The sequence below is a fragment of the Canis lupus genome, chromosome 13, assembly GCF_003254725.2.
Source record: "Canis lupus dingo isolate Sandy chromosome 13, ASM325472v2, whole genome shotgun sequence".
Lineage (NCBI taxonomy): Eukaryota > Metazoa > Chordata > Mammalia > Carnivora > Canidae > Canis > Canis lupus.
Window position 1 is genome coordinate 10,334,814 of NC_064255.1, and position 20,023 is coordinate 10,354,836.

The 20,023-nt window shown below is 42.2% G+C and overlaps 1 protein-coding gene across 7 annotated transcripts in view; it reads right to left on the bottom strand.

The window, feature by feature from the left end:
• The window catches only part of SYBU (syntabulin), a 109,055-nt gene that overhangs the window by 61,132 nt on the left and 27,900 nt on the right, over window positions 1-20,023 (bottom strand). Inside the window, exons 1-3 of one of the 7 annotated variants that reach the window (XM_025450232.3) lie at window positions 12,774-12,930; window positions 9,032-9,112; window positions 7,104-7,305 (exon numbers count right to left, since the gene is read on the bottom strand). In XM_025450232.3, the coding sequence (XP_025306017.1) occupies window positions 7,104-7,305; window positions 9,032-9,055 (226 nt within the window). In that variant the 5' untranslated portion in view covers window positions 9,056-9,112; window positions 12,774-12,930. Of the gene's footprint in view, window positions 1-7,103; window positions 7,309-8,447; window positions 8,878-9,031; window positions 9,113-9,434; window positions 9,589-12,773; window positions 12,931-20,023 lie in introns of those variants that run through there. The other 6 variants (XM_025450230.3, XM_025450233.3, XM_025450231.3 and 3 more) reach the window with 6 other exon arrangements.

The following is a 20,023-nucleotide window of genomic DNA, read 5'->3' on the forward strand; positions in this document are numbered from 1 at the left end:
ATCAGAAACTGCTGACTAGTTTCTTCTCAAAACTCTTCCATTAGAATTAGAGACACTGTCAGCCCTGGCTCTCCTCCTTCCTCTCTGAACTCTTCCTTGGTTGCCTTAATTTCCTTTTTTTTTTTTTTTTTTTGTCTACTCTTGCTTTACCTCAGAGATCTGGCCTTAGGCCTCTCATCTTTCTCCATGCCCTGCCCTCAGGTAATACTATCAACTCCATGGACTTCAGCTACCAACATCTCTGACTTCTCTTTGGAGCTCCAGATCTTTCCCTTTATCTCAAATGCAACAATGGTTCATCTGAATTTGTTAACCTGACTCATTGTCCTCCCCAGTCCTGCTGCTCCATTTGTGTTCATCCAGAGGAAAATGAGATATAACACTTTCCTGCCCCTTCCACTTGCAATTGGCAACTACGACCCACATGTTTTAGCCCCCAAATCCTCTTATATATCATGTTATCAGTCTTTAACTAGACTGCCACAATGGCCTTCAAACCAGGCAGGCTCCTTACCATCATTCCTGCTTCCTTCCATCTACTGACCAACACATAATCAGAAAGATTTTTCTAAATCATAAATCTAGTCATAATTCTTTCCTGCTGAAAACCCTTCCATGACTGCAATATCTTTAGGAATTATAAAACGGCAGCCCATGAGCCACATTCAGCTGTTTATGCGTGGGACTGAGCTAGCAGTTAGTCAAATACCTGAATTTTTAGAATTTTGAATATCGTTAGAAGAGGCACATGCTGTCCAGTTCTAGAGTCCCCTTTATTGTCATCTGTTCAGGTGGCCCCACTCTCTATACTACTATTCTAGTTTCTGTATAGATCCTTGATCTCATGAATCAGGTTAGCACAGCATATAAAACCTTTCCTGATCTGACCTGGCCCACCTTTCAATCTCATTTTGTGCTTTTAACTCAGGTCTGTGATGCCAAGGCTCTTGGTGTCAGTTTATCCACTGCACTGCACTAATTAACGTTACTTCTTTGAGTCCTTGGGTTTATGAAATGTGAGACCAATGTGGATAATAAATGGAGCAAGAAACTCAAATTATAAGGAGGAAGTGTGTGTAGAGTGGGTGTAGGCAAAGGGGACAGGGAAACAAAACAAGTGAGTAAAGGTAGTTGTGTGAGAATTCTATCTAAAGATGTGTTATCCCACTTATTTTCTGGCACCAGGGTTAAGGCAGTAATTGATTTTTCATTCTCTGTGTTTTATTCATTATCGTTGCTTCAGCACAATTCTGATCCTCAGTAGGCATTTAATAAATGCTTACTGGATACTACATTTTTTTGTGGAATCTTGCAAAAAATGGTGAATATCCTGTTACTCCTAGGTTAGTTTCTCTTTTTCTCTTTCAATGAATCCACTGGGTATTCACCAACAGTGTACCCAGTATACCTACTTTCAGTATATCCCGAATCATCCTAATACCAAAGAAAGTAAATGCAAAAGAGTTAGAAGTATGCTAGAGATGGTAAATCTAGAGAGGACTATTTGGGAAAATAAAGGAAGAAAATGCTTTCTCCTCCCCCGTACCTGTCTACTATTTGGACACAAGTTACACCAATAATGTAGATATAAGGAATATTAATGCTAAGACTAATGACACGGGAATTGTAAAAACAGAGTGAGAAGCTATCATTTCCAGGGAATGCAGAGGCATTTTTCTTGCCGCATGCCATGAGTTTAGTGTGTCTGGCCATCAGTTCTGTCATCTTTGATCTTTCTTCATTTTGTGAAGCCACTGGGGTAGGCTCCTCACATCCCTCATCCAAAATTCCCAAACCCACACAGACCACAAAGGACTGAACCTCAGACTTCATGAGGTATAAGAGTCATCTGGAAAGCCAAAAAATAAAAAATAAAAAAAAAACCAACAACCACACAACAGATTCCTGGGTCCTCCCATTCTGTGATAATATGTTAGGGTGGGGCCAAAGCCCCAAGTATTAAACAAGTTTTCCTGAGGATTCAAAAGTAGACAAAACCATTCTCTGAAATTGAGAAACAATTCATTGTTTCTCATTGTTCTAAAACATTGTTTTAGAAGAATGTTAGTATTTTAGTACATAAAAGATTTTCATGTTAAGAACCATAATTTGCTCTTAGGCACGGTGCAATTTCATCATGATTACCATTCATTGTCCCCACTGCTATGTATTTCTTTTATTAGATGGCAAAAAAAAATTTTGCTCTTGCCCTCCTAACTGCAGTCACTATATCCTCAAAGAAATACTGCCCAGGTACCCTTCATTTGTAACCTATATCTTTATTTATTTTTTATTTTTTTGTAACCTATATCTTTAGATACTTATTTCTGCAGCTGAGGCAGCTAAGCACTTGAAATCTCTATTATGCAATAGTGCCTGGGTCCCCTAATCATTAAAATGATACTAAAGTCTTAGGGTCTTTGTTTTTTTTTCGTCACAGCAGGTTGGCAGTCATTCAATTTTAATGTAATTCAGTATTATAGCTCACTTCAGTTGAAGCAGTTCACCTCCATCCTGATTATTGGGTTCAAAGGTTTACTCTATCCAGATGCCAAGTTTCCTCAACTGGACAAAAGCAAAGCAGAAATATTTCTGTTTGACAACGCCTGGCAAATTTCTGGAGGTACTGTCATGTCATAGCAGGGCACTCATCAGGTTGTAATTTGCCTTAATTGTCCTTCCCACAAACAGCAGCAATGATTACCTCTAGGTCACTGGCGCTCAAAGAAGGATTTCTTCCCAGCCACTGTAAAATCCAAAATACTCTCCACAAACACCTTACTCAGGACTCAACTGCAAAGAATCTTGGATTCTGACCATTTAGTGTACAGACCCGGCACATGTTTTTAACAGGTGAAATCACAAACTTGCCTACGTATCTATGTGTGTATATTCACAACATGGAAATAACTTCAAGAAATCAATGGTCTCCCATAAAACAACCAGGGTTCTCTACACATAATTTGTTCTACCTGCCATGCTTACAAGGCACCCCCAGGAGAACTAGAATAAAACCCAGAGATTCATCTGCCTTCCAGCTGCAAGGGGTAATTATTACCACAACTAAGCAAGGAGGAATGCACAGCATGCTGCTAACCACATCAGGTGACTGATGGAGGTGACTGGCTGACTTACCCGTGTCAGGGGCTTTTCCAAGAGTGGCTGGAGCCACAGTAGGGTGACAAACAGAATTCACTACCAATGAAGAAAGGGGAGGAAAATTGTCAGAGGCCTAGATTCAATGGGTCACACCCGAGACACAAATCACAAAGGTGAGTTTTATCAATTCATGGGCACGTTACAATGAAACAAGTTGCAGTGGGGTGGGGGGACAGAAAATGGGGTGATGTCATGCCAAACCACTGGATTAAAAAAACTATTTAAAAATAAAAGAGGGGGGACGCCTGGGTGGCTCAGTCATTTAAGTGTTCAACTCTTTGATTTCAGCTCAGGTCCCGATCTCGGAGATGTGGGGTTGAGCCCACATGTATTGGGCTCTGCATGCAGCATGGAGTCTGCTTGAGATTCTCTCTCTCTTTCCCTGTACCCTTCCTCCTTCTCTCTCTCTCAAATACATGAATAAATCTTAAAAAAAAAAAAAAAAGAGGGGACATGAAAGCAGATATTTTCTTTCTACTGACTATTACCTGTACTTCCTTCTGAATTCTTTTTTTTAAACTTCAGTTAATATTACTACGAATATATATTTTGCTTGCCATGCACACAAAATCGGGCCTGGCCTCCAATATCACATAAACTTAACTGTACCCAATTAAGGTCACAGTGACTAAGACTAAAAACAAACTGTAAAGAACAGACTCATCAGGAGAATGATATGGGAGTGCAAAACGTACGTGCTGATGAAGTGAACAAAATATATGCATATCTTCCAAGAAATTCTGTTAATAAGAAGCTATTAAAAGAAACGCTCTTTGGGGATACACCCCAAATGAATTGCAAAAGGTCACACACAACTCCTCTCTGAAATGAGATAGATACAACATACAAATTAGCATATAGAATATCAAGTCATTAAATGTTCCTTGTCAAGACTCCCTTGGGAAGATAAGGGGAAGGCAGTAGAGTGGGGGAAGGAATAGAGAGAGTAGGCAAAAATGGACAGGTCACTTTGAAAATACATGCTTTCTGGTCTATTAATTTCACAGATCAGTAAAATTAAAAGAAAAACATAAGGTAGATGTGGAAAACACACCAACATACAGTTAGTTGTCATTTATTTTGCTCAAGTTTAACCACCATCCACCATCATGACTTTTGTTATAATAAAATATAACATTATGAAAAACATATATGTGTAATATATAAAGGATAGGATATAATATATAAATATGTATAAATAAATGCAACATATTTATATAAATATGTATGTGTATATATGTATTGTATATGTATATATGTATATATATTGTATTGTATATGTGTGTACATATATATATACATATATATATATATATATATTCCTTATGTAATATATAAAGGATAGGGAAGCCAGACTCTCAAAATAAAGGATAATTCTTTGTATTCGGTAAATTTAATTTCATGTAAACTCACCACATCCTTTTTTAAAAAACCGAATATCTTAGAACATATGATGCTCTTCACAATTAATGCCTTTGACACAAATTTGGGGAAACAGTCCAGTTTGCAGTTCTGAAAATGTAGTTTTCAAATTACAGGAATCCCCCTAACTCTGCATGTCCCCTTTCACATTGGTGAATGTGATGATTTTTAAAGAACACAAGCTAAAACAGAATGATCACCATAAGGTTATGAAGCTGCAGCAGCAACAGACACCTCTAAATTAGTTTAGGTTAATCCTAGCAGAGGATGGCATTTTTCACATTTGCATGTACCTTGGTCTGTAACTTAAATGCCATGATTAAGCAGCCAACACACATTCTGGCCTCAGTGTTAAAGTGGCTGGATTAAAACCAGCTATTTCCCCCTGCTGGTAGACTTGTTTTACATTCTCTATCTCAATGCCTGTAGCTTTAATGCTCCCCATAGAACCAAACCCATTTATTTCCCATCCACCAACTGACCTCCTAAAGCATCATTAACACGCCCCTAAAGGGGGCTCCCGTCAATTTTCGTCAGCGCAGCACTCAAAGCTGTTGTGGGGTAGGGGCATATTGGAGGAAAGGAAGGCAGAGAATGAAAGGGATGGACCCAAACCTTAGGGAAGCACCGACACAGAAAGATGAGGCCTAAGAAGAGAGGGAATCCTACCCGGAGGCAGGATGCAAGGCCAAAGATGGAAAGACCGGTTTATAGATGCCCATAATTAGATGCTTCTTTCACTCAATTCTCAGCTACTTAATGGCGGAAGGATCAATACCTGCTTTCGATTTTCATGTACAGCATTATGGCCTTAGTGGGAGATGGGTCTCCTGGGAAGGAGAGATCATCCAGGAATAGGTCTTGGAGAGAGTGAGTCATAACCAAAATTAGTAATTGTATTGGTTTGCCTAATGTATTTTCTAAAACATATGTAGAGTTTTTCTTTTGTTTCAACCATCCTTTTTTTTTTTTTTTTTTTTTTCCCAACACTACTCACCCTGAAGTCCATATTAGAGAAGATATCAGGGATAAATGTGTAATGGAGTTATGTAAACAAAGTGTCAGTTTGAAATGATATCCCCTGGGTTCACCCACACTCTGACAAAACAATGCCTGAGCTCCAAAATGGAGTTAAAGCAAGCAGCATTGCCTTCTGCAAACATGTTCCAGGTTTTAGGTATCTTTGTGTTTTCTCCTTGCAAGAGTATCAAACAACCATCAGTGGGTCTTCATTTTAAGCTAGATTCATATAAACCAAATGGCAAGAAACAAGCTCTAAAATATATTTTGATAGAATTTTTTTTTTCCAGAATCAAGAGAGAGTCTGAGGCTTTACAGAGAAAAAAAAAAAAAATGGCAGCATAGTATTTCCAATGTACAATTTACACATGGGATAGATTTCATGAAATTACGTTAAGAAATCCAAAGCTGCACTTAAAGAAACCCTGAAAAACATACTGGATACAAAAATAATGGAATATCGGAACCTGCTAAAATGGGGCATTAATCACAGCATCTTGATTCACATGTCCCTTCTCATACCTGTGCTAACCTCCTAATTACATTTTCCCTAAATAAGCTCTAAAGAATATCCACTATGAGTGAGACATTCTTCATTACTCACAAGACAGTCACTCTTTTAAATTTCATCCAATTTTCTGATACTTTCCAAAGAATGCAAGTTGTTCAAAGTCATGTCCTTTCATGGGTCATAACAGGTTCTGTTAAGTGATCATCAGGAGCTCTGAAGAGATTTGTGCCTTTACCAAATGTGTTCACAACTGTAAGGAAACTTCCTAAATCATGTGCTCAAACTGACATCCCTAGTTCATCTTTTTAAGAACCATCATTTACTAAGCATTTCTATCAGCCAGGCACTGTACTAGGGAGTACTTTCAGGTCATTCAACCTTACAGCAGCTCTATAAGGTAGGTGATGATTCCATTTTACAGATGTAATAACTGAGGCTTACGGAGGTTAAGCAACCTACCCAAGGTTATTCAGCTTCTAAAATGCTGCAAAGGTCAAGGATTCTGTCTCAGGTCTGGCAGATTACAAAGCTCATGTTTTTTCCCTCTAAACTACAAGGTCAGGCCGGCCCTGGGACATAAACCTCCTTGACCCTGACCTCATCTATTAGGAGTTGTTTCATCTTTGGGGATTCTATAATCAGATGTGCGCAGGGTTAGAAAGGTTGCTTGTATAAAAACGCAAGCTAATACATTTCCCAGATTTATTGAAGGAATAGTTTTTGAGAGTCATAGGAACAAAACTTAGAGGTCATGTAGTAAATTATAAACTAGAAGAACATCTAAAACAGGTGCAAATTTCCATTAGGGTTGAACCAAATGAACCTGCTGTATGTGAAGGTCAAAAGTGGTCAAAAAAGGTGCAACCTAGGACAATTCATCCTGATAACAGAAGTGTAGATGTAGGCTCTAAGGGGCACACTCCAGCCCATTCACAATGCACCAGCAGAGCACACACTTCTTGATTGTGTGTGGCTTCCATGGGTACTATACCTGAGCAGAAGCTATTGCTGCTAATGGTCCTCGCTGAGCGCCCAGAGCTGCTGGCGTTGAACTCTCTGCTCTCTTCCTCAGAGAAGGGAGACTCAGAGGCTGGGGACACTTTGTGCTGTTGCTGGGGCAGATGGGGCCGAAGAATCAAACGGGGAATTCGGCTTCGGGAAATCTCCTTCTCATGATGCTGCACTCTCTGCTCCTTCTCAAAATTGGACATTAAAAAGAAAACAATAGGAAACTTGTTTCCCCCTCTTAACTCTTGTTTGTTTCTTCTGGGCTGTCTATGAAATCACATTTCTGAATATTGAATCTTCATAGAGCAGTCCTTATCTCAGCTGCTTAAATGAGCACCAAAACTCTGCCACTGAGCTGATCTTTCCAATCTACTGAAGAGCATACTTGAGAATAGGTGTGTGTGCATGATGCGCGTGCATGCATACATATACACACACACACACACACACACACACACACACTCTTCCACCCATTAGCAGAAAAGCCATTCCATTCACCCATGCGATTCCTAACTCACCTTCCCACTCTGGGTTTTTCTATCACATTCAAGCTTCTACTTCTCTCAAAGGTTCTTTATTACTCATAGTACACTCCAGCTTGTTACTTGATTTCCTCTAGACTTCCATTTTGCTTTCCCTGAATTAGCTGTGACAATTTGATTTCTGCTTTCCAGTCTGCTCACAGAGCAGTCCCTATATACCTGGAACAATTCTTTCCCGATAGATCATGCAGACTTATCTTTCAAATCCCTCCTCTTCCGGCCAGGATCTTAATTATTCATTAATATCCTGGTACACAAGGCTTTTTGCCAACAGAAAAGCAAACAAAAATCCAATACCCTGTAAGATGGCTCCACCTTTAACATCATGTTTAGCTTTTGTTTTCCTTACAGGACACCCAGGAGAAGAGTGTTTTCTCTCTCTCTCTCGCCTTAAAAAACACAGAATTAAACACAGAGGGCGATGGCTTGGTTTTAAAAATGCATAAAAAGTATTATCTTGGCAAGGTTTTCCAATTTTTAAAGTGCTTTCCCAACCGTTATCGCATTTGATCTTTACAACCCCAACTTAAATCCCCATTTACAGATGAGGAAACTGAGTCTAAAAGCTTATGCAAGGAGGCATATCGTCTAGATGTAGAATGAGCCTTAAGCCCAGTGTTTTTCGGGGTCACCACCTCCCTGCCTTATTAAAATGGATTCCTAGGAGGAGCTCTTCGCAAAAAACTCACCGCTCCCTCCAACCTCTGCAATCCAAAAAGGCCTTTGGATTGGGTAACAAACAGTATTTGGAAACATGACCTCCCGCCCATTTCCCCGCGGCTTACCAGGCAGGGTCGCTGCCAAAGTCAACACCTCGGGGAGGTCTGCACCGCGCAGGGACCGAGGGGAAAGCCTCGGCCGCGGGGAACTCCTGAGGTCGCTCAGGCACCACCGCATCCAGGGCGAAAGCCGCACCCAGCCTCCGGGTTTGTGCTGCGCGTCAGTCACCCAGCAGGTATCCCACGTCACCCACTCTCGGCACACTGCGGACCCTGAACCGATGCTGGGCTGCGGACACGCTGGGGACCCTGCTGCTGTCACCAGATCCTTCCTAGTCTCATCACACTCCAGACATCATTTGGGAGCTGGACCCCAAATCCCCAATTTCAGGAGACGGGATTAACCCTCCAAAGTCGATCTTTTAATCGTCACGTCCACACGTCAACCCCTCCAATCTTTTCCTGCTGTGCCATCTCCCGGTCGCAGCACCTGGGCGGATGCCCCTCTGCCCTCCCAGCGTCCCCGCCCCCGCCCGGTGCCCCCCCCCCCGGCTCACCTGGCTCGCCCACTGCCCCGCGGCCCCACCTTCCCTCTGCGTCTCCCGCGCCCGCGGAGGCTGCCGCCCGTCCCCGCGACGTGCCCTCCTTACCTTGGTCTCCCGAAGGGGTCCCATCGCTCTGCCGCCCGCCGGGTCCCCGCGCCGCCGCGGCCGCCGTCCAGGAGGAGGCACCTGCGGGCACGGGGCGAGGACGCTGCGCTGAGCCGGCGCCGGCTGCGGGCTGCGGGTCCCACACGCCGCGGCCGCCGTGCGCGGGGCTCCGAGGGCGCGCCCCGCCGCCCCGCCCCGCCCCGCCCCGCCCCGGCCGGACACGTGGTGCCGCCGCCGCCGCCGCCGCCGCCGCCGCCTCCCCGCCTCCTCCCTCACCTGCCCGACCCCGGGGGCCGGTCCCGGCCGCCCCCGCCGCCCCCCTCGGCGCGCCCGACCCCCAGCGGGCAGGCCGCGGCCCCGCACCTGCGGCCGGGAGGCGCCCGACCCCCCCCCCCTTTGGCACCTGGGGTCCGGCTGCAAGGGGTGCCCGTCCGGGAGGAGAGCGGAGAAAGCTGCGACATCACCGAGGGCCAAAATGGAGAAAGTTTTTCCCTCGCGGCCCCTCCCTGCCACCTCGGCTCTAGGTCAACACGCGGCTGCCCACAACCACCTCGGCCGGGAGCGGCGGGGCGGGGCGGGCCCCCCCCTGCGCCCGGCCCCAGCCACGCCGGTGCCGCAGGACTGACACAGCGTCTGTTCAGGGATCTCGGGGGGCGGGGGGGGGCAGAAGGGCCGGGAACGAGCCGCAGGCCGCCTCCGAGGGCTCGGGGAAGCCGCGCTGCTTTAAGCGCCAGCAGGGCCGCCTCCTCCCCGTCTCCGCCCCGCGGCGCCTGGAAGGAGCCCCCGGCCCGGGGCCAGGGGAGGACGCCCCACCTGAACTCGGTCGGAAACCGGCTGCGCCGCAGCACCCAGCTCCCTCCCAGCTGAGCGTCACCGCAAAGTTCGGAAACTGAGGGATAATGATATCTACCTTAAGGGAAGCTGTGAGGATTACATGGGGAAAACAGAACAGCTGTACCCACTTTATTGAACAGAATTTTACAAAGGGCCATTAAGTCACCCCTTCAATATTTCCAGGTCACCCCTTCAATATTTCCTGAGGCCTCTTACCTGACAGGCAGAAAAAGCATTTGTGAGGCATTCAAATTTGTTCAAAAAAGCTCAAAACCCTGTCCAACGGAGGACTTAAAATAGAAATCAACAGCTAGTTCATGGGCCTTCTTATGAACACTCGCTATAATCTTATCTAGTGATGGAACTCAACAAAAATGATGACTTAGATGCCCTTCGTTCAGAATTGGAGGATATTTTTAGCAGCAAGGTGGACAGGAAGCAGTCTGATCCTTATACCCAGTGTTATACAGGGGGGGACTATAATCCTTGAAAATTGTGTATGAACCACCACCATCCCCATTTGTCTGTCCTCCAAATAGCATTTTTCTGAGGTCCTCAAATCTCAAATCTAGGAATAAGCAGTGTGAGTTGAGAGAGAGCCTGAAATCAGAGGATTAGCAAAATCAATTTGTCTTTTTCCTAAATCCCTAAAGAAATTTTATCCCATACATCTTCCTGCCTTTTCAACCTACTTAGATTTCTTAAGCAGTGAGCTTGGTAATCTTAGAATCCTTTATCTGGAGGGAGGGGGTGATTTCTAATTCATACTTTCTATACCCACACTGTCCTAGATAAGGATTTCAGGAAACTGATGGTCCAGGATGATTCCTACAATGTTATTTCCAAAATTATGAGCTCAAGGACATACATACTATGACATAGGGATGTACTGTTAAGACCAAAAGGTGCTTCTAAGTTCCCTACGGAGAACTGAGAATTGAGTCTGGGGGCCTAAGAGTAGAAAAGCCCACACTGAGTTGCCCCAGTCAGAACCTCAGAGTCATTCTTGACTTTTTCATCTCCCTCACATGGCCCCCACATGGCAGAAACCACCAAGTCATCTCCATGCTACTCCAGTACTAATATCTTGAATCTGCTTACTTCTGCTCACTGTTCAACTCTACTATTTTCATTTAGAATCTAAACCACAAACATCCCAGATTATTGTAGCAGTGGTTGGTCTAACTGGAGTTGTCTTGCTTCCAATTTTGCCTTTTATTCCTTTCTTGCCAGTTCTTAAATTTTTCCACGAGGCCTTTCAGAACGACCAAATCAAGCTATGTTTCTTCATTAAAACGCATTAATGACTTCTCAGTTGTCCTCCAAATAATATTTAAACTCCTGGATGTGGCAGAGAGGCCTTTTATGATCTGGTCTTGTTTACCTCTCTGATCTCATGTGTTGCCACTCCTCGTCCACCCACCCTCTCTCCTTTACCTACCCCCACCCCTTGGCTACTCTGCCTTTACATTCACATGGATAACACTAACACTCAGAGTGTAGAACTTTCAGTTCTCTGGAAGTATCATGCTTTCTCTTTCCTCTAGACTGTTCACATGCTGGTCTCTTTTGTCTAGAGCATTTCTTGCATCTCACTCTCCTTAACCCTCTTCGACTCCTAAAGATACATTAAGTTTCATTTTAGAGACAGCGTCTTCCAGGAAACCTCCCCTGATCCTCCAAGGTCAGTCCTTACATATATGCAGGACACTTGTTTTTTAAGTACCCTGGGAGAGCTGTTAATAATCTTGTTTCCGAATTCCCCACTTATTTGCCTGTCTTCACCAGGAGTCATAGGCAGTGCCTAGTACAGGTCCCGTCATGCAATAGGTGCTCAATATACAACAGTCTGATGAACGAATGAACGAATGAGTGAATTTTATAACCCCATAAGGAGCCCATCGATACAGAATAAAGAAAACAGGCACAATTCTGTTTTGCAAATGACTCATAAAGCCACTTCCAATATGTCTTTGTATTTGATGATGGGGTGTGTGCCTTAAAAATCCAACATGTGTTCAGTGAAAGCTTTTACTGCAGAAGTGCAGGCAGTGAGAGGCTGTGCGGTAGCCCTGCTGTCACCATAGCAACCCTGCCGAAGGAAAGGCTGGTGATTTAGTGTTCTAACGTCTCTTTGCTCTGTACTTTTGGAACACAAGCCTGTTTTTCTGCTGTTCTAAAAGGCAAGTTTTAAAAATGATAATATCTATGCTCCCTTTAATTTCATTCAAGTGTTTCTCATGTCATTAAGAATAATGTCTTATAGGATTTGGATTATACCATCAAAAAGATATAATCTAATCGAGTATATTATATTCATCTTTCATCTGCTTTAAAATATTCTCATGCATCATTTTCCATTGCTACTTACTTATTTTGTTGTTTTGTAATTTTGTGGTTTTTCCTTTAGAAATGAATGTAATGCTGCTTTTTAGAGACTATCAACTGCTTTAGAAAGCTAAAACCCTTCAAAATTATAAATAATATCCCTGTCCGGGCCTCGGAAGGAAAGGGAGGCAGGGTGTTATAGATTGGGGGAAAAGGAGTACGTACAGGTAATTATGCCCCCAAATTTGGGATTTATTATCTAATTCTTTTTTAATGCAAAATTTATAATTAAATGAATGATATCTTTCATCTGCACAAAACTTTATATTTTCAGAGCTCTTTCACATATGTAATCTCATTTGAGCCTCACAAAAATCCTGTGAGGCACATGTGGCCAATCCCTGAAATAGATGTGATGAAGGACAGGTTTTTATCGATAGGAAACCGCCACCACCCCCTCCCCAGACTGCAAACTTAACAGAAAAGACAATACATAGACATGCACTGCAAAGAGAAAACGAATGCACCATAAAACCAGACCCATCACAGTCCCCCACATCTGCTCTCCCTCATAGCTCACCTGCGTGTGCTGAGGGCTTCTCCAGACTCAGTCAAGGCTGACAAAGCACCATCTCCTAATCCTATCAGCTGTGCGAGCTAGCGCTGCCTTCTGTCTCAGTGACCCGATGTTGGGTGATCTGCACAGCAACAAGGAGCAGCTGACGTGCTTTACCACACGTCATGAGGAGAAGAAACTGAATTCTGGGGCATCCTGGGATTTTTTTTTTTTTTTTTTTTTGTGGTGGAGTGGAGACCCATATTTTTCTTACCAGAAAGAGAGCTGTCCATTTTCCCTTAGAAGCATGTATGAGTGATCAGCCTTCCTCTGATTCTATGTGTATTATTATTATTACTATATGGTTAAGGGATTTTGATGTTGTAAAACTGTAATGAGTAGAATTCTGTGAGATGGCTCACCGAGGAGGGGGCTTAGAGAGTACCTGGGACAGAGAGGGGAGTGGGTAACCTGAAGCAAGGCCAGCTAGAACATCCAGTGGATTCAGAGGGTGTCCGTTATCTCTGCTCTGCAAATGAGTCTTCAGTCAAAGGCACTTCTCAGATGAAGAACGGGAATTAAGGGAAAGTCCAGGGAAAAAGCCGGAGGCTGAGGGTCAGGAGTTGGGGGGGTGCTTTGAAGGATGGTATGGATACAGTCTTCCACTTGCCAGATGGGGGAGCAAACGTGAGGTAATCCTCCCCAAATGCCATCTGCTGTTTGTGGCCTTTTGCCCATTTTTGAGAAGAGGAGGAGATACTAGCTGAAGACACAGGGATGGTGATTGTGTTGAACCAACTGGGGACACGTGGTTAAACAAGTACATATATACTTATTAGGACAGCAGATTAGAATGACTGAAACTAAGATGCTCTGGAAAGTGTGAGTGTCAAGGTTGCCATCTGGATAGGAGAAACTGAGTCTTGACATTTACCTAATGAAAAGTTTTAAATGACTAGATGAGACAGCACAATGTGTGGGTCTTATGGACTTGCAGAAAGGGCAAAGAAAGTTATCTGTAAGGTAGGCATGGGAAGGCCTAAATCCAGAGGCTGAATTCTGGGCTGAGAGAAAATCACCTTCCATACTCAGGAGACTAAGAGACCAAGAAACACGAGAAGCACAGGGTGGCTGAACATTATCTGAACCCAGTTGGGATAGCTACCTTAAAGAGAAGATGAAGCTGAGACTCTTTTCACACACCCAGAGGCAGAGCAGCTACCCCAGGTTAGAGGCTCTGAAGGATTCATTCAGCATCCAAACCAGTCTAGGTTTAAAAATTTATAATCTGTGTTCCTAGAAAGATCTGTGGCTAGATTTGAGTTACATTAAGATAAAAGAACCTATTCTCCATTATATTGCTTATTTCCATGATTTTGTACTTTTTTTTTTCTTTTTTTAGATTTTATTTATTCATGAGAGACAGACACAAAGAGAGAGGCAGAGGGAGAAGCAGGCTCCATGCAGGGAGCCCGACGTGGGACTCGATCCCGGGTCTCCAGGATCACACCCTGGGCTGCAGGCGGCGCTAAACCGCTGCGCCACGGGGGCTGCCCTGTACTTGCTTTCTATTTAAGTTTCTAATAGATGTTCTTCTTCTTATTTTTATTTATTTAGTTTTTTGTAATTTGCCTTTATTTCTACTAAAAAAATGGGAAGAGACAGGATTTTGAGATTGTCTATTCAGAAGGCAGGAGCAGTATTGCAAAATGGAGCAGAGCGCTCCTAGTGGCAGCTGCAGGAGTCCAGGGGAAACCTAGAAGCACCAAGCCAGTTGGACTTTGGGAGTGGGGTCGGGGGAGGGGTTGCTTTATTTCCACCTCCTAGGTCATTGCTGTGAACACTTTCCCTTCATCATCTGAAATCCTGTGACCTAATGAGTAAATTTAGCCCCTGCTAAATTTCCAATACACGCAGAAAATTCTGTAAGAAAATAAATCCAGAATTTGGGAATCTAGCTGATGTTTCACCTGCCCATGTGTCTTCTTTGGCTATTTCTAGAATACTGTTTCATCAAAGAAGGAAAAAAAGTACTTTTGAAAAATAGATAACTTTAATATTTTCTTTTTAAAGAATACAAAAACCATGTCATCAAAATTTTAGAAAAAAAATATTACTCATCATCTCATTGCCCTAACATCAATTATCCATATTCCTTCCATTAGCATCTTTGTGTATTTGCTTTCAGGGAAATACTTTTTTTCATAGTATTTGCTACTACACATCAAAAACAGGACTGTTAAAATGAGAATAAAATTCTCACTTGAGATCTCTTGATGCCATCGCTTCTGGCTATTTCTGGATGGCTACGGTAACCTCCCATGCCCACTGTTTTCTCAGAAGTTACCTCTGTTTTCCTCTGATTGGGCATTAATAAAGGGTATAAGGCTCTTGGTCCTCCCTACCACTGTTGACAAACAGCTGGGACTGTAGCCAGAAACTCAGGACTCAAGGGTAGCTTCCCAGGTTCTTGGCCCAAGTGGTTACTGGATCAGCCAAATGTTTCAGGAAGAGCTGCCAGTGGTGTATAGTAGAGAATAGCAAATTCAAGGTTTGAGAAATGACCTCAACTCAGAGGCTGGTAGGAAAACATCTGTGTCCCTTTCAAATAGAAGCCCAGCTAGTGACCTCCCATAATGTGATGCTGATTCATGGGACCACGGGAAAGTGAAACAAGTTTCCTGAAGTTGGCAAAGACATCTGTACTAAAAAAAAAAAAAAAAGGAGTTTAGGGATGCCTGGGTGGCTCAGTGGTTGAGTGTTTGTCTGCCTTCTGCTCAGAGCATGATCCTGGGGTCCTGTAATCAAGTCCTGCATCAAGCTCCCTATGAGGAACCTGCTTCTCCCCCTGTCTGTCTCTGCCTTCTCTCTGTGTCTCTCATGAATAAATAAATAAAATCTTTAAAAAAGTTTAATAAAAATCTTTAAAAAGTTTAATAAAATCTTTAAAAAGTTTAATTAAAAAATATAGATTCTCATATCCCATAGGCCTAGTGAGTCCTTCTGACTGGGTAGCCTTAGACAAGCTGTTAATCCCTCTAGAACTCAGCATATAAGTGCATGTTAATTCAAAGAAGAAGAAAAGGAAGGAAGGAAGGGAGGGAGGGAGAGAGGGAGGGAGGGAGGGAGGGAGGGAGGGAGGGAGGGAGGGAGGAAGGAAGGAAGGAAGGAAGGAAGGAAGGAAGGAAGGAAGGAAGGAAGGAAGGAGGGAGGAAGGGAGGGAGGAAGGTCATTTTGTAGCAGTTAAAGTCTTTGGGAAAATTAACTTCTCTGATCTTCATTTTCTCACCTATAAAATGGACTTAATAACAGTAATTACTTCATAATACTGTTGTAAGGATTAGATAAGAATACATGCAAAGCCTATCATTTATGTCAGGCACATGGTAGAGCTTAATAGATACCCTTCTCTTCCTCAGGATCAACCACCATTTCTACCTCCTGTTTGCTTTTTTCATATTCTCCTTATCCTGAACATTTTTTTATTTTAACTTTTATTAAAGGGAAACATTAAGTTTTTCCCCAGGTGACTTATGAGATAGAAAGAAACTGATTTTTTCATGGAAAAAGATGTTGACAGGACTTTTCTTCCCAAAGTAAGATTAAAAAGGTGGAAGGCATGATAAATATCCTGATACCTATTATCCAATCATCCATCCATTAGTGTTTATTCTGTTCCTGTTCTGAGCAGAGCACTGGCTCAGGCACTGTTTCCAGAGTATTTATAGATGAACAGTGTTTCCTGTCCTCAAGGATCTCACAGTCCAGCAGAGACATGAGCATAGCCATCGGCTGTCACACTACTCATTGTGTTAGCATCCTGACAGATGAATGCCCTGAGGGCTTGCCAATGTCCAAATTACTCTGGGGTCTAAGGCTTCCAGGGGTGAGTTTTGAAATGAATTTCAAAGGATGAATAAGTCCTTTTATAATTTTGGCTCCTTTAGAGTTCCTTTCTCTTTTTCTCTTCTGTCCTCTTCTGCCTTCTCTCTTCCCCTTCCCTCCTTTTCCTGGACCTTCTCCCTGCCACCCTCCAACCCTTCTTTTTACTTTGAGAGACCTACTACCCTACATACTGGCCTATGATGGATTTATACAGAGAGAAGCAGCTTTAGATTTCCCACTTGAATCTTTACTGTCTGATTGTAACCTCCTGGAAGAAAGTGATCTGTCTCAGAGTTTTGATTACCTAATATAGCTTCAAGCACATACCTAGTGCTTCAATTAGTATTTTAATTAGCAGTATTACTTAAAATTTCAAGAACGCCATGTTATACTGCCACCTATTGGTTCATTAGTGAATTTTTCTCTTGATAAGTAAAGTGTTTTTTTCGGTTTGCAACAGTCTTTATTAAAAAAACCTTAACAGTACTCTTACTCAAACTTTCATCACTTCCAGAAAATTTTCAGTGTTTAAGGCTACACATAACTGAATACCAATGGCTAGACTAAATATTCAGTAGGTATGTGACAACAAGTATGTGCTTTGTGGTGTGACAGACAAGCAAGTTAAGTCATATTTGTAAGTCATATTCAGACAGCCCCTACTGTCTGTATTTCCAGATCTATTTCTTAAATTATTAGACTCCATATTTTAAGCAGTTTTAGGCTCACGGGAAAATTAAGCAGGAAGTATAGAGTTCCTATACACTCTTTCAAAGATAAATAAAAAATAGATCTTATAATTTTGGAAACAACCTATTCCTTGTTTGTTTGTTTGTTTTTTTAATCTTTGGACACAATCCATTCCTAGTTAAACTCCAGTTCTGAAGAAGTGCAAGTAAGTGCTTGTCAAATGGATCTACATCCCTCACTTGTTCCCTGCCCTTCTCCATAACTTCTACCTGCTTGGTTTGCCTCCACAATCTTCTAACTTCATAGTGGACTCAAGGCTAAGACTTCTGGACCTTTCTTGGATACTCTTAACAGCACTACCTCTTCCTCTGACCTGACGCTGAGCTTGAGGTAAGCCCCACATACCTGCAGATGGATGATACAGCTGGCACTTTCTCTCTGGCTGCAGTGAGACCTCAGTGCTGCCTGGCAATCATTTTCTGCCCCTTCGTCAACATGTTTTCCTATCCTCCAAAGGTCTATGTGAAACCCCCACACTTCAAATCTACTAGCTTAACACCTCCACCCTCACACTATTCCCTTATTTCCTGATTGACAGATAAAATGCAAGCTATTAAGAGAATTCCCTCAATCTCTTGACTCCGAACCTACAAATTCTTCTGCTTCCCCCCATCCTCTCTATTTCTGGTCCTTTAGAATGGAAGTTACCCCTCTTCTGTACTGGGAAAATTCCTTTACTCAGGCTTTGGATCACACCCTTTCCATCTCTCAATGGAAGTTATCCCATCACTTAGTCCTTCTAGGATTCCAGGTTTCTATTTTCTTATGTGTAAAATGGAATAATCACAGTATCTATCTCATAGGGTTACTGTGAACATCACAAGAGTTAATATATGTAAAGAACTTGGAAGACTATCCAGTGTATATTAAGCACTCAATAAGTGTTCACTGTGATGATTAGCTATTTCTTTTTTGTGTGTGTGACTTAAACTTACTTTCCTATCAGAGAGTTCACATCATCAATTTAACAAGCTGAGTCCTTTCCCAACTAAATAAATGACTCTCTTAAGCTCTCATATCTCTCTAGTACTACCCAGTTGCTTCTCCCCATTCATCATCAAACTTCCAAAAAAGAGTCTAGGTTCACATGGCTCACAGTGTCCCTGCCCCTTCACCAACCCCACTGCACTTTTGTATGTGTACCCATCATTCTATCAAGAACTCAGGCCCAGAGTAAAAAATTACCTGCATGTGGTTTAATCTAATGGTTAGTTTTTATCTTAATCTTGCCCTCTCAACAACCTTTAATAGAAACACTCCCACACTTCTGACTATTGCTTTCCTTCTGTAACTCAGCCCTCCTGTTTTTTCCTACTTCTCTGTATCCTTTCTGGCCATTCCTTAAATGGTGTTCCTCAGTTTCTAGCCCTGACCCTCTCATGTTTTCATCCTACCGTCTCTCTCCAGGTAACATCTTTCTAATTGCTTCAATTACTATGTATAGGTGAATCTTCCATAAATTTTACAAATTCACATCATCTCTATTCCATGACTATGCCATAATCCATCCAGATATATTGGTTTTCATATCTCATAGGGTCTACAAACTCAGTATATTCCAAGCTGAATCCATCATAGTTCCTCTAAAAGCTAATCTTCTTTCTGTGTTCTTGAAGTTAATAAATGCTATCATCTTACAGATCTAGGCAGCTGGGTGATGCTCTGAGCTCATCTTTCTACTTCACCTTTACAACTAATTGGAACCTAAGTCATATCTGTTCTACCTCTTAATTATCTTTAAAACATGTTCATTTCTCTGCATCTCTTCCTGCCTGGATTTCTAATCTGGCCTACATACTTGTCTCCTTTAGTACATTATAAACAGTAGCCAGAGTGATCTCATTAAAGTGAGAATTTGACCATCTTCCACCCCATCCTACATTTCCTGGCCTCAGTGGAGGCCTACAATGTTCATCATTGCCCTGAAGATAACTTTCATACACTAACATATGGTTTACAAGATCTCTCATGATATAATCCTTATATTCTACCTTTGACTTTCATAAATGTTGTTTCTTCTACCTAGAACACTTCCCAATCTCTAACCTTCAGCTCCTACCACCAACATCTGGTTCCTACTGCCCTTCAGATAGACTCATTGGAAAATATGTCATGAATTTACTCTGATCTTGAGTGTGAAATAGAAAAGAATGATTCCTGGATTTGCAAATGCTCTCTGCTGGAATTGTATGGGTATATGGTATCAAGGAAACATAAAGCGATATTAAAGATAAGATTAACACAAGCTCTTAGTTTTTGGGCTAAAAAATGAGTTGAAGAGCAATTCAAAAGAATTTTTTAGTGATCAAATGAAATAATGACTTCCAAATTGGTACAACTTGAAAAGCTTCTGCCAGAGAAAATGTATGTTTCATCCTATTTATTATAAAATCTTAATCTTAGCTTCACTATTCTAATGGGCCCATTTCTTGAGTGAGAATTCAAAGAATGCTCTTTGAAAAAGTATTCTCATGACTCCTTGTTATAGTTCTTCCTCCTGTTTTCCTCTACCACTTATTTGACTTTACTATTAAAATAGAAAACAATTCTAGATGAAGATTTATTTTTTTATTTTTATTTTTTAAGATTTTACTTATTCATAATAGACAGACAGACAGAGAGAGAGAGAGAGAGAGAGA